The 15,899-nt window shown below is 36.2% G+C and overlaps 1 protein-coding gene across 1 annotated transcript; it reads left to right on the plus strand.

Annotated features, from left to right (window-relative positions):
* The first annotated feature begins 1,866 nt into the window (after positions 1–1,866).
* On the plus strand, positions 1,867–10,078 carry LOC118810894 (T-cell surface glycoprotein CD5). Its single transcript, XM_036575032.1, has 7 exons — positions 1,867–2,074; positions 3,406–3,460; positions 6,635–7,009; positions 7,115–7,228; positions 8,370–8,420; positions 8,585–8,650; positions 8,893–10,078. Exons 1-7 carry the CDS (start codon positions 2,057–2,059, stop codon positions 8,973–8,975), a joined length of 762 nt encoding a protein of 253 aa, XP_036430925.1. The 5' UTR covers positions 1,867–2,056; the 3' UTR covers positions 8,976–10,078.
* The last annotated feature ends 5,821 nt before the right edge of the window (positions 10,079–15,899 follow it).

A 15,899-nucleotide genomic window follows, 5' to 3' on the forward strand; every position in this document is an offset into this window, starting at 1 on the left:
TGATAAAATAAAAATAAATAAATGAATAAAGAAAAAAAGTTTTATTTTTTTCTAGTATGTTAAACTCTGCTAAAATAAATAGAGATGTACACTAAAATGTGTGGAAAAATGTGTTTACGTTTGTGTGTGTGTATGTATGTATATATATATATATATATATATATATATATATATATATATATATATATGAGAGAGAGAGAGTACTATGCAAGTGGGCACCTACAAACACCATGATAAAAGAGCAGGGGTTTGGTTTCACATTTCTCTTTGATGCCCCTCACTATCACAAGGATTTGTTCAAATCCATCAGCACACCTGATTTCTGACTTCATTTTAAGAAGCACTGATCAGCCAAACCAGGAGTTGGGTAATCAGTCAAAACTGGACGGTTATAAGGAGAGCTTTGAAAATGATTAAGCACATGATTAGCCATAGAATTGCTACTTATTGTATTAATGTCATTTGTATTTATTCTAATATTATTGTTTTCCTGAGTAAATAAAAACTCCCGGATATATATATATATATATATATATATATATATATATATATATATATATATATATAATTGTTAACAAAAACTTGTGACAAGTAACAAAGAAGTATTCAAGATTCTGCATTGCTTCTTCGTCACTATTTAAATTTAAGCACATTTGTGAAATTGACCATGTTGAGGCCTGTGTATGAAGAGGTCAGATTCTTTTTAGTCCTGTCTTTTCCACTGAAGGCGACTTACAGGGGGACTTAATCTACTGATCAGACTTCTGCACGACTTGTGGAGTCAGCTCAAGCGCACACTGTGAATAAAGCAAAATCAGCACATACCAAAAACTAAGAAGCTCTAAAATTCATGGTAAAATTTCAGACATTGTACTTTTCATTTAAATTGTTATGCTGATGTTAGAATTTGTAATGAAAATCTTTCTACTAAATCAGAAAGGAATGCAAAATAGAAGCGTTTTTACCAGTCGTCTCAGACTTTTGGACACCACTGTATGTCACAGCTGTCGAAGCAAATGTATCTCCATTTTTGCCATTTTGTACTTTTTTACAGAATTTTATGGAAAATGCCTGCTGCCCTTTACAGTGTGCTAAAATTTCATGATGAATGGACCAATAGAAATGTCGTTCCATTGACTTCCATTCAAAGTTTTCTTTGAATATTGGAAAGATGGTTTTGATCCGACATATATATATATATATATATATATATATATATATATATATACATATATATATATATATATGTATATGTATATATATATAGACGTTATGATGTTTGATGTCATAAGTTTGTTATGTGCTATTTTTGCTATGTACCCTAATTAGCTGTTATGACATATTATAACATCTGTTATGACAATCAGTTGTCCTGACATTATATATATATATATATATATATATATATATATATATATATTCTATTATACATACATGTAGCATTTCTAGAGGATTTTCTGTTCAGTCAGTGTGAATTAGAAATGTGTTAATTTTCTGCACTCGCATTATATTCACAAAAAATGGGTCAAATGAAAAGGGGACAACCGGCCCCCCATTAAGAGAAAATTACCCACAGAGGTGATGGTGCTCCATTTCTTAATCTGATGTCCTAGCAGAATTTTTCGCTAAAGCGAGTTCTGTAAATAAGGCCAGCACATAGATTCCCTATAACATGATAGTGTAATGATCACGTAAAGAGTGAATTACTCCTCACGCTGGAACAAGTTTAAAAATCAACTCACAATTACTCACTAGTTTACTTTTATCAGCGTCTCTCTGCCTCTCTGATTACGCTGCCCTGCTTTGTGCTAACACCCACTCTTGTTACAGGCTTGTTGCAGTTTTTTGTTGAAGTTTAAGATTTTTTTTCTCTCAGTGTTTCTTTGAAGTGAGGAAGCTGTGCAGTGTGCAGACAGCAGCATTAGAGCCGTGGAGATGCACTGTATGGAGGGAGAGAGAAGATGGGGGAGGAGAAATGAAGAAAGGATAGTTTTAACTCCTCTGCCTGTTTCCTTTCACTTCATTCGTGTCTGTTGTTTGCTCTACACACTCCTCCATGCATTTTTCACAGAAGGTAAGTGGATCTGATGTATTTGTGAAAATCTCTTGGGGCCAGGCACAATTTGAGCCTGGGGCCTGGTCTCAGCTACTCTATCAGCGGCTTTTAATGGTGGATTTTCAGCGGGGAAAATTTTATACAGTCCAGGATGAAGATTTGTTTCCTTTTAATCTTTCCACTTGACGGTTTTTCTTCTGTAATGTTGCTGAAAAGTTTTAATGCACTTCAAAGACCAGGAACAGCCAAATTTTCAAGTGACAAATAGCTTAATCACAGCAGTTGTACTTAGGCCAAACTTAAGCCATATCATGACCTCGATTGACCCTTCAGTTGTCACTTAAAACTGTTACTATTAGCTTTACTAGTCTCTCTCAGGGCCTACGATGCGTTACAAACTGTATCAAAAGGTTAGAAGCGTTCTATGCGGAGATCACACCACTGTATGTTTGAAGATTATATCTGTAAGCATGTATACACGAAAGGCTCTTGAAAGGTTTCTTCTTTAAAAGCAAAGCTGACATAAAAAGGCCCAAAGGTCACAAGCTTTGTAAGTTAAGATGTTTTAACTCTAGGTAGCTCTTGTGTTCTTTCTTTATACATTCTGTGTGCAACATACAGGTGTGCGAATGTTTTAGGTAGCCGTGAAAATTGTTTGAAACTGTATATTTCATCAGTAGTAAGTGTACTTTTGCATGTAAATCCACCATTAAAACATTAGAATAAATACAAAGCATAAATACATCTTGTTCCTTGTTTTTAAACATGTTGTTGATATCTTAATTAGAAGAACACAGGTTTGGTTCCTGACTCCAGTTACTGCAAGGATTTGTTTACGTTAATGTAATGAAGGATTGATTAGATAAACTAGATTGTGGATGGTAACTGTAAATACTGGGCTTCCACAAGGAGAGATTTGGAAATGGTTAATGGCTAACATGCGTCAAATCACAATGTATTGCTTATTTGTAGGCCTATTTGTTCTAATGTTAAACAAATTCGTGGTCACCGCCCAGACAAATGGCTTTATACATCGTTGCTCTCCAAAAAAAAAAACAGATTAACAGATTTTTACTTTTCTGCATCATTTTAGCACGGCAGATATTCTTTACATTGTGTGAAATTTTCATGATGAATGGACCAACAGAAATAATCCAAAACTGCTTGGAATAAAATCTCTTTACTTGAACTTACACTGAACATAAAGAATGTTTTTGCCCCCTCCTGTAAACCATTTTGGAGATAATTGTTTTTTTAGATGCCTAAAACTTTTACACAGTACAGTAAACAGTGTTTCGACTGGAATAAACATCAGTTTGATAGAAAAACATTTTTCTATCATCTGATAGTTACTGATGGAACGCATTCTGCTGCTGGCGGTCATGCCCGTTGTCCTACTCGCTGGTGAGTAGAACTTTTATTGATCAAATCTGTAGCATGGTCTATGTTTTAATGCTTGCTCTGGTCCTTATGGACTCTGCTCTAAAAGAAAAACAATCGATTAAATCCATACAAGGCTGCAACGCCATGAACCACCAGATTTCACTGCAACAGTTACCTTTAGATACTCCATCCTTCAGTGGATCACGCTGAGCAGCCCCAGGCTTTCACACATGAAGGCCTGAATCCACAGTTTCGCTCCTTGTTAGCTGTTATACGAATGTTATACAAATGTTAAATTGTTTTTTATGATAAAAAGCTAAATCTAATCGTGTGTTTCCGCATTGAACCGGTGTGCATTCTCAAAAATAAAGGTGACAAAAAGGGCGCGCAGAAGCAGTGGCTTAACTAGAGTTTTATGGGCCCCAGTGCAAAAAAAAATGGGCCCCAATATCAGAATTATTTTTAAAGAGAAAAAAAAATTACCATGTAATTTGCTTGTTTACTTGCTATTGTTATGTCTCAAACAAGTTGTTTGTCTCGAGGCATGCCACTCCACCCACTAGCATGTAACATTAAGCTAAATGTTTACATTAGACTACCTAAGATTTTAAAATGATAAATAATGTCATTTAGCAAGTTGTGAAGGATCTGTTTGAAAATAGTTACCATGGATGAGCTGCATTATCAATAAGACAGAGATAAATAGTGGTCAGTTTTGTCTGTGTACTGTTGATGGAAGCTAAATGGTGAGGTACATTGTTAAGCAGCTGGATCTTTCTGTGAGTCATGGGCGTACAGTGGTGACAGAATTTAGGAGGGGCGCAACAAACATTTTAGGGGACCCAGTCGCCTAAATTCAGTGCCAGTGCTCTTCTGCCCCCCCACCCAATAGTTATGTAACTGCATATAAGAAGCTGTTTTGGTTCCTGAAAGAACTTTCCATATGGATAGTTGTTTGAGGAACTGTTTTTGTAAATGAGATGTGCGAGTGTGAACAGCTTCTTTAAAATGTAACGAAGCTCCACATTGTGTTCTGTATCAAATAAAGGCTGCTCCTAGAACCGTACGTCCAAGCCGAGAACCTTTTAGGAACCTGTTTTGAAGAGTGTGGGCCTGTATTAGCCTTCAGCTGGAAAGAGTCCCGCTCTACAATATTCCAGTGAATGCTATACTCAAAGGCATGATGCTCTGTTTCTTCGTAACTGGATTGAGCCAAGTCTACCATGAATTAACCCTCTTAAATGGCCAGGGCCTGCCAATGGCCAAACGTTTTATTACACACTTCTATAACCTGAGAATAGCTCAACCAGTTTGCACTGAAGTCCCTGTAGTTACTAAATAATAAGCCTTAGTATGCAGTAAGCCTGGGATTTTAAGGTGTTAAGCCACAAAATACTGTAGAAGAGTGGCATGCGTAATTATTGACCAGTATTTGTCACTGTGGTTGCTGTTATTTTAAAATAAGCTGATTGTCTTTTGTTGCATTTGTAAAAACGCTGGTAAGTGCTGTTATAAACAGACAGACGGTGATTGCAATAACACTCCTAACCTCCTAATAACTCCTAACCCAACATGATGAAACACAAGCTAAAGTATTTTATCTTTAAGCATAATTCTTAGCTATTTAATGACTTATTATATCGCATTGCATTAATAGATTTTAGTTATTACAGACATTTATTTAAGAGATATGTTTATGTGCTCAGTCCACATTTTAGCAGAATGCCTCTTCCTGCTGTAATCGAAACTGTTTGCCTTTTGGACAAATTGGCCTTTTATTTCAGTGCTTTAAGATCTCACTCATGTCTTTGCAGAAATTGCTGATTCACTGCAGTGTTGGATTCATTCTTACGCTAAGAGATCGTCTGTTATAGCTCTCTCGATACATTTCAGAGGAAATGATGAGATGATTTATCAGCTCATAGTCTCTCTGAATAAAAGTACCAGACATAACATAGGTTTTGCGAATTATATCACTGCATTAAAGGATTCATCAAAAAAGAATGTAAGTTAACAATACAGATGTTCCTATCTTATTTAACAAAATAACAAAAAATCCTAATTTGATTGTGAATGAAAGAATGAAAATGACAAATTAATTAATTAATTAATCAGTTAATCACTTCACAACATTTGGAACATCTTATGTGGCGTTTTTCCCTATAACACTAAAATCAAACAAGAATGGGTGAATATGCGCTAGTCTTGCTTTATCTTATTATAATTTATCGCAATTAATTTTTTTGCTTGCTTCTTTTCTACCAGCGGTTAAAATCTGCTTCTTGTAGTGTAAATGTGGGTACATGTGTTAGAGAAATGCGCTTTACAGTGTTGTGTCAAAGCGCATTAATTCAACTCAGTGTTTATTAGCACGACTGCTTATTAAATTGGGAATTTTCAGAGACTTTCAGCAGATTTCTTTGAAAATGAGAATGAAATTATGTCGCATTTAGTCACTTTCACTATTAAAACCTAAATATGTTGTGTAATAGTTCGGCATTTCAGCTTGCTAATGGCTGCAGTTCACTCTAGAATTTAACCACACCCTAAAAAAACCCAGTGCTGCAAAGTAAATAAATAAAGAAAGAAAAGAAAAAAAAAACAATAAAGAAGAAAAGAAGACTGTGCTTATGCGTACACTGCACAAAGAACAAGAGCTCGCAGGAGCATCTGAAAAAAAGCCGCAGATATCACTTTTGTCTTTTGTTCTCAGTGACACAGCGTTACAAAGGCTTGATGAAGGCTATAAAGTGTTCTCTCCCACAGAACCTGATGTAATTAAAAAGTTAACCACTATATATACTGTAACGGATCTGCCACTGTATTTTATGGAGGCCGAGCTAAGCATTCTTGTGTCATTTTGATTGTATTTAAAGTTCTACCATCAGTTATAAACACTGAGACAAATGATTAATTTCTTACAAGTGCTTTAGATTCATTCAGCATGAAGAGTTCCTGTATGTGCTGGACTGAGACAGTTAGATTGGACTTTACTCTGAGTTCTCACATGCGTTTCAATGACAGATCTAACTTTTTACAGCACTTTAAAGCAAGTTTTATCAAAACCATGTCAAACTTCATTGCTCTCTATATTAATAATACAACATAATTAATGCTCTATGTGGTGATCAGTGCCTAACTATTAAACTTCTTTGCCATATTTAATAACCAACGTCTTTTTGCTGTCTTCTCCAGAGTTTCATTCTACAACTCCGAACATCACTTTATTTGATCCTACTACAACTTCTAGTCCAACAACCACTCCATGTGTTAGCACCGCTAAGCCCACCATAATCCAGGTCCAACATGTACTGGGCAGGGTGAAGGTGGAATGGGGCAAAACAAGTCCATGTCAGGGCAGGATTTTCTTCTCAATCGATTTCACAAAACCAAAGCCTGTTTGTACCCAAAGTGTTAAAATAAGTAATTTAGGCAATGAGCTGTGTGAGGAGAGGAGATGCGGAAAGTTCCAAGAATTCAAGTTCAACAAAGCTGAGGACGGTTACATCATCTCTAAGAATCTATCTGTGATGTCTGACCATTGCTCAACCATGTCCATCGCCTGCAGTGGTACGTGCATGTTTAAGAGAGCATCGTGCAAAGAAATAATGCAGAATCTTATTTAGTGCAGTGCATATTTACTGCAAGCACTGATCTTCTTTTTCTCTTTTGCAGACAACAACGAGCTGTTGGCCTATAAAGTGGCCACTGGCTTGCTGCTGGTGCTGGTCCTGACTGCCATTCTCTTTCGATTTGCATGGCCGACATACATAGCCGTCCGCAATAGATGTGAGTTTGAAGACGTTTTTTTTTTAATAAAATTATACAGACGTAGATCCTATAAATACTGACATCATACTCATCATACTTGCTTTAAACCCTGATCCTCTGTTTTTCACACTCATAACTACATGACTTACATATTAGTTTGATAGTAGTAACTGAATAATTCATAATGCATAGTAATTCAGAGTATTCATAGTACATGTTACTGAATAGTCTTAAAGTTTTAAGATTAATATCTGAATAATAAGCCTGGGGTTAAAGGGGCGAAGGTATTTAAACATTTAGAGCAGTAAAAGTCAAAATTCATATCATTAATACAGTACGGTCTTAGTCTGAGACACCTCTGCACCTTGTTTAAATCCATTTATCTTTGCAATAAGATGCTTATAAAGACAGCATGTATCATTAGGATGTGAATAAACATGACTACAGTAAATAGTAACAAGAATATCTTGTTTTCAAAAGGTAATTAATATTTTGTGAGCTTGTTTGAAGTTTGGTTCCAGGTGTCTCCTGGAAGCCCCCACTATTGCATGTGTTAAATTTCAGCAAAAGTACGCTTGATTTAATGTAATGAAGAGCTGATTAGCTAACTAATTGGATGATAACTACAACTAATAATGAACCTCTTGAGTAGAAGTTAAATAGATAAATGAACACACTGCTATGCGTAAAGTTAACTACTTAGTGTATTAATATTATTTGCATTTATTGTAAAATCAGTGTTTTTTGAGCAAATAATTGCTCACTGACAAGATAAATAGATATTTAAATTTATTTCGAATTTTCTCAGGTGCCTAAAATTCTACTTGATTTGAACACAGCAGCTGCTTTTCACACTGTGAATATTTCATTATGAATGGACGAACAGAAATGCTCCAAAAAATGTCTTTTCCTTAATTTAAGTTAAGCACATTTTTGCCTTCTCCTGTAAAATTACCATTTTGGAGATGCATTTTTTCATGTGTTTTGTTTTTGGACAGCGACAATACGAATTTTGAAAAACAGCACATACCATGTAGCATTTTTGTACTAAAAAACGCTTTTATTATTGTTCTCCTAATTAACAAAAGCTTTGGTATTGTGGCGGCATTAATATGTGTGGCCGTTAACGCTATTGACGGCTCTGTTTCATTTACTGCAGTTTCACAGAAGCAGCAGAATCGTTGGATCGGCCCGACGCAGAGTCAGAGCGGTGAGTCATTTCTCTCTCTCTCTTTTGCCACACACACACACACACACAAACACACATACACACACACACGCACACACACACACACACACACATATACACGTGCACATTCTTGCAGACATTTGTAGAAGATGGTGCAGCCTTTTCAACTATTTGTGCTGTTTTAGTGTCCTATCACAGAGGCCAGGCTGGTCAGCTAAAGAACAATACAGTCAAGGGGCAGTCCTACCCTGGTGAGTGTGCTCACACTATATACTCATTCACTTTGGCTTACATTCTTCTCACTCACACACAGATGGTACACAGTTTAACCCCTGGACAGGGTCCGCAAAGTTTTACTACACGCTTCTATAACCTCAGAATAGCTCAGCCATTTTGCTTTAAAGTCCCTGTAGTTACTGAATAATAAGCCTTAGTATGTAATAAGCCTGGGATTTTAAAGGTTTAATGCAGTTTGATTTTCGTTCCTCACCAGGTTTGGAGAGGCTTTCGGTAAATCCCAGTAGAGAGCCTTCGTCAAACAGGAACAGTGACTACGACTCTTATGCCTACAACTGAACACCTCCGTGCGTGAGGCATCACCGTGCAGGAGTCGCCGTAGGCTGAACTTTGTGTATATGATGATTTGAAGGGTTTTTTCCCTCTCCGCTTGTGACCTTTGGCTCTATGCTACTGTGTTCAGTGGAAGCCAGACAGGAGCAATCAACACAGAACTAAGCAATCTAAAATATATGATTTGTGTGAACTGACAAATAATACCTATGATTTTGCTTTACGCTCATATGTTCAGTCATATTTTTGACTTGAAAGAATTTGCTAAGGCAGTTTGATTCTGCAGATGTACTATGAGGACGGCTGATGTAAAGTGGTAAACAGGCCTCAGTGAGCAAGGTAAACTATGTTGTTTATTTATTTGTTTGTTTGTTTAATAAGAATATTTCACCTGAGAATATACCTGAGAATATTTCACAAAACAGAATGTCTCATACAAGGCCATACAAGAGGGTGATAAGGCAAAATAATAGATCATGATGCTCAAAGATATTTCCATAATATGCAATACGAATCATGATATTTAGCCTTATTTGTGAAGTCAGAATAGACAAAATGCACCAACAAAACTTGTACCATATTTTAAAAAGACTATGAAAAGGATGAATTTGTATAATATTTTTTTGTTTGAAATGTATTTATTCAACATTTGTAAAAATAAACGGTTTCAGAAGATCAGGCTAATCGTGAATAAATAAAAATTAAAATAAGATGTCATAATGGGTTGATATCCAGCTCAGCTATTTGTTACCATGCAGTTTATACAATTAACATACACTGCATGTTATTGTTTACCGGCTCTCTATAGCCTAATTAGTCTAAATCTTGTTTATGATCCATGCTGGTGTTTGGTGTTCTAGAAGTACCGATGATATCCATGACATAATCAGATAAGCATCCTACGATGTAGTTTACTACGATAACGTAGTAACCACAGATGCCCTGATAATTTCAGTAGAAAGTCATGCCTGTTTAATCTGAGGAGAAGTCAGAGATGTTCCTATTGGACAGTCACAGCCCCAGGTCACAAGTTTCTAAACTTTTCTAAACTTTTTCCCAAATTCAAATGTCTGGATTCCTACAAACCCTGTTTTATTGTTGCTTATGTTGTTTATAATGTGAGAACGCTTTTTTTTTTTTTGTCCTGTTCTTAATAATTCATATGCAGAGTAGTTTGTAGATGAAATGTGTTAAATAACTTTTCTTAAAAACAAAAATAAATTTTGATGAATATCTCCAGTGTTGGAGCCTGATTGCTACTGAATGCTGTATTGGGAGATGCAGAGTGGGAGTGAGAGAGCAGGTGACGGTGGGAGTCTGGCGGGGGGTGGGGGGTTGGGGGGGGGCACGATGTGAATACGGTACGAATGTGATATGAATGCACTGCTTTGCAGCACCGTGGTTTCCTGTCGCGTTTGGACTCACTTCCTGCTTGTTATTTTTGTCGTTCATGCTCTCTCCTGCCCTAAAAATACTGCAGGTTCACAGCGCCCCTACATCCCCATCAGCCCCTTTCCCCCCTGCAGAAATGTCATTCATCCTTTCATTCTTACTTTCTGTTCCTTCCTTTCCTTATGCAGATTTTCTTCCTGTTCCTGTTCCATTCTCTCTCTCTCGTTTTGTCTGATTAGTGATAATCAATGAATTATTATTTTTTACTGTTGATATAATATCAACAGGTTTCTGCTCACATCTTTCAGATTTGAGGTGAATAGAGTGATGGCCAAGAGATAAAAATACAAAGCATTATATATGTTTATATATATATATATATATATATATATATATATATATGTGTGTGTGTGTTTGTGTGTATGTGTGGGTGTGGGTGTGCGTGTGCATGCATGCATGTCTGTGGGTGTGTGTGCGAGTGAGTGGGTGTATGTATGTGAGTGGGTGTGTGTGCGTGCATGTCTTTGTGGGTTTGGGTGAGCATGCGCGCGTGTGTATGTGTATTCGGTCAGTTTGCAGAACAACCAAAAACACGTTTTTAGAACTTTCCACAGGCAAACAGGTGAATAGGTTCATGACATCATGATTGGGTATAAAAGGTGCCCTCATGACTAACAGTGGAAAGGTGTGCTGTGGTCTGTCCACTATTTAATTGGGAGACACTTTATTTTGAGTGGTCCTTTTAGATGAAACACATACTCAATGGACTCTCAGTAACACGTGAAAAACATATGAGGGTTAGGATTAGTTTTTGGGTTGAGGTTAAGGTTAGGGTTAGGATTAGGGCCAGGGTTAGGATTAGGTTTTGAGTAAGGTTGGATAAAGTTATGTTATGCATAATGGAAGTCACAAGTAATGCAAGTAATGTGTCAGCAGTACATCCTCAAGATATTTACTTCAATATCTACTTACTACTGCCACTTCACTGATGTGTTGTTGAGTGGTTGTTGTGGTGTGGTAATACCAAAGGCTTGGATAGTTTGAAAATCTGTGAAGACACCATTAATGCTGAGGGGCACATACACATTTTGGTGCAACATATGCTGCCATCTAGACGACTTTTTTAGGGACATCCCTGCATGTTTCAGCGAGACAGTGCCAAGCCACACTCTCCACATGTTATGTGGTTTCAATAACAAACAATAACAAACAACTTTTTTTTTCAGGTTGAAGAATGGCGTTCACTAGAAATGAAAAGGCATTTTGTGTGCTAGAATATGCTCGAACACAGTCAAACGAGAAAAAAAACTGGAAAGCAGATTTGGACATTAAATGTAAAATGTAAAAATTCAAAGAGGAAGGATGTCTGTGCAGGGCAAAGGGATCTGGACGACCACCAGTATCAGAAGATATTACATTTGTGAAGCTGTGAAATCGGTTATAAAATCTACATCCCTCTGAATTTCTTGTTCAAATTTTGATAAATAAATCTTGTATTGTTCAAAATGAAGCCTATTTAATTTCTTTTGCCCAGGACATGTAGTTACTCAGATACTCACATCTCAAATGATGTCAATTTTTTGGGACACCCTGTATATTAAGTATATATATTACTTAGTTAATTAGTTCATTAAATATCTTGTCTTTGTTGTGTTTTCAGTTGAATTGGATTTGCAAACCATTGCTGCCAGTTTTTATGTATATTTTTCCTACTATTTCAACATTTTTGGAATTTATTATTGCATATCACAGACATCCACACATGCTTATATGACATTAATTTTGTGTGTGCATGTGTTAGTGAGGGGGTGGTGGGATAAGTGCAGTGTCGTTCTCATCCTCAGGTCAGAGAGAGGGATTAACTCTGTAGTTTGAATGAGGTTCCAGCAGAGAACAATGACAGCTGACAACAGATTACATGTACAGATTAGCACAGCGAGAGAGAGAAAATTCCTCCACATCCCTCCATCATCCGGCCCTGTCAGTCTCCCACTGCAAGACTGATACTTTATTTGGGTCTGATATTACTGTTACAAAACATGAAGTAAACGTGCACACGGCAAATGCAAACCCCACTTCCGGAAAAGTTAGAACATTTTTGCAAAATTAAATAAAAGCAAGAATCTGTGATTTGTTAATTCACTTGTACATATATTTCACTGACAAAAAAAGGAGAGATTTTTTCTAATCTTTTCACTGACCAACGTAATTGTATTTTGTAAATATAAACAAGTTCAGAATTTGATGCCTGCAACACAATCAAAAAAGCTGGCACAGAGGTATGTTTACCGCTGTGTAACATCACCTTTCCTTTTAATTACACTTTTTAATGAGAGTATACTAACAGAGGATACTCACTGTTGGAATTTTTGCCCATTCAGCTGCTTAACAGCCACACATTTTCAATAGGAGACAGATCTAGACTGCAGATAGGCCAGTCAAGCTCATGCACTCTGGCATGCTGTTGTAGCATGTGCAGAATGAGGCCTGGCATTGCTGAAATCACCATGGACCTCCCAAGAAAAGACGTCATCTTGAAGGCAAAGCAAATATCTCTCTGAAATCCCAATATACACCTCCATGCCAATGGCACCCTCATACAAATGCAAGTCACCCATACGATGATAGATGTTGCATGTTATGTGCGTTATTCCCAAAAACAAGCTGAAACATGGACTCATCTGATCACAGCATACATTTCCTCTGTCTTTCAGACCACCTGAGATGAGCTCGGGCCCAGAGAGCTTGGCGACGTTTCTGTATAGATATAGATTCTGTATATATCTGTGTTGATGTATGGCTTTCTCCTTGCATAACAGAGTTTAAGTTTCATTTCTTTATGCAGCGGCGGACTGTGTTAAGTGGCAACACTTTTCTGAAGTGTTCCTGAGCCCATGTGGCTATATTTAACACAGCAACATCACAGTTTCTCATACAATGCTGTCTGAGGGCTTGAAAGTTGTGCACATTGAACAGTGGTTTCTGGCCTTGCCAATATTATGTATGGTGCAATCTTGTGTTGAGAAATGTTCTTTTTGAACTGTTCAACAATTCTCTCACAAAGTTTGGCACAAAGTGATGCACCACAACCCATCTTTACTTGCAAAACTGAGCCTTTGGTGGGTGCTCCATATACACCCAGGATACCCTCACCTGTTACCAATTCACCTGCTTATTGTGGAATGTTTCAAAAAGGTGTAACTTGAATATTCTGTAAACCTTTCACCTTATTTTGCCTGTCACATTAATAAATTATAGATTCTAGTTTATACTGCATTTAACAAAATGTCCCAATTTTCCAGACATGGGGTTTGTATATTCACACATTATTAAGCTTCAGCAGCTAACAATATTGCTATGTTGTAATAATGATAACTTCTTAAACTTAACTTCATTTGCAAGTATGAGAAAACAAAAAAAAAATTAAAAAACAAAACAAAAAAACAAATTAAAACTTAAATAAGCAATACACTATTTACACTTGAGTTTCTTATGTAATTAATCTGAATGAATGCAGATCAGTGCATTTTTTTTCTTCCACAACTTCAAAAGGGCCACCTGCATAAAGTGACAGAGGATGAATCGAAGAATGTTTTTTTTATGTAGCATATCTTCACTGTGCAAAAAACATTTTACATTTTTGTCAATTTTATTTTTCATCATTTGACCAAGACAGCTCTCCTTTACATTGCGTGAAAATTTCATGATGAATAGACTCACAGAAATGCCATAACATGAATTTGAATAAATTCTTCTTACATTAATTTACACTGAAAGTTATGAAAATTTTTGCCTTCTTCTGTAAAATTACAACTTTGGAGGTACCTGTTTTCTGTGGACAGTGACAATATGCATCTTAAGGACACAAAGGAACACAAGAGGAAAGAAATAAGGCGGAGGCATCTGTATTAGGGGTGTGTGTGTGGGGGGGGTGATTGTAATATTAGTGTTGGGATGCTTTGTGCAATTTAATGCTATAGGTTTATGCTAAGCTCTTTGTGGCAGAGGCATTGTCTCTAAGCTCCTTCTGCTATTACAACTATCAGTGTGCTGAAGTGTGTCAGAGCATGTCTGATAAAACACAGATTTAATGAAATATTCTGACTTTCCTCTGTAACACACACAGACACACATACACACACAAAAAACACATTTGTCTTACATTTCTAGTGAGGACTTAGCTAAGTAATACTACACCTCCTCCTAAACCAAACCCTTACCTTATCCTCAGTATCCATAAATCATTTTTTCCAAAAAACATGTAATTTGTGATGAAAACAACACGCGTGAGGACAAGTGGGGACAAGCAAATTGTCATGTTGCCCTGTCACTAGGAGGACATGTAGTCCTCACAATGATAGTAAGATGAGCACACACACACACACACACACACACACACACACACACACTTCTCATCGTTCTTTTGCTTCTTTGCACTGTATAATTCTCTTCCTGCTCTTTATGCTCTCACGCTGAAATCATCTCCGGTCAATCAGGAACTATTCATTTAAAAAACAAAATGCAATGTTTTCTTAAAATGAATTACAACAGTGATGTAGTGATACTGCCTTCCAGCGAAGAAGGACATATTTTTATAGTTAATCAGAAGATGACTGCATTTTCATTTTCGTGCAAATTAGTGTAGCACGAGTAAGTACAGCATGATTAGCATGACATATATTATGTACATTACTTATGCTGCGTAAATGAATATTCTTATTTTTCATATCTGCACCTTATTGTTATCTTGCACTACTGACTCTGTACTTTCAGGTAGGTGCTAAACTGCATTTTGTTGCCTTGTACTCTTTCAGAATAAAATAGTAGTAAACTGTCACTGGGACAGTACCCCTCTTGTCACTGGGGTGGTATCCTCAAGGGCACATAACTGTACCATAATCCATTGAAATTATATATTCTAAGTTGTATTGACTCCACACACCCCATCTCGACTCCAGGCTTTTTATTTTATCATTCTGTTTTAAAATATTAGGTTATGAAAAGTACAAATATGTACTTTTCACCTGGAAAAACTTATTCTAGGTACACTGTTGTACCTCTGAGGGAACATTTACATTGTTCGTACCTTGATGAACGAAAAACGTACCTGCACAGAACCTTTATTTCTAACAGTGTACTGGTACATCTTCTTCTTCTTTGTATTATTGTTATTATTATTGTTATTATTAATAATAATAATAATAATATTATTAAAAAATAATTTTGTTATTATTATTGAATTTACATGTCAACTTTTTAAAGTAACAAGCATAAGTAATATTTTCTATTTACAAAACAAATGTTGTACTTCAATTTGTCTTTATTTCATAACTTACACATAAATTGATGAAGACCTTATAGCAAAGATAAAAAAGGATTTGACATAAATTATATATTCTATATCTAAATCAAATGATAACGCATGATTTCTCTAGAGGGTCTTCTTCTCTTCTTCTTCTTCTTCTTCTTTTTCTTCTTCTTTCTCTTTTTCTTGGCTGCTGTTTCGGTTTTGTTTCCAGTTTAGTAAACATGTTCAAA

This window comes from Colossoma macropomum, unplaced genomic scaffold, assembly GCF_904425465.1.
Source record: "Colossoma macropomum unplaced genomic scaffold, Colossoma_macropomum, whole genome shotgun sequence".
NCBI lineage: Eukaryota > Metazoa > Chordata > Actinopteri > Characiformes > Serrasalmidae > Colossoma > Colossoma macropomum.

What these genes read in the sequence shown, in the direction of transcription:
- LOC118810894 (XM_036575032.1), top strand. An exon ending in CCCGACGCAGAGTCAGAGCG is followed by an intron (nt 8,421 to 8,584) that starts GTGAGTCATTTC and finishes GTGCTGTTTTAG; the next exon opens with TGTCCTATCACAGAGGCCAG. An exon ending in CAAGGGGCAGTCCTACCCTG is followed by an intron (nt 8,651 to 8,892) that starts GTGAGTGTGCTC and finishes GTTCCTCACCAG; the next exon opens with GTTTGGAGAGGCTTTCGGTA.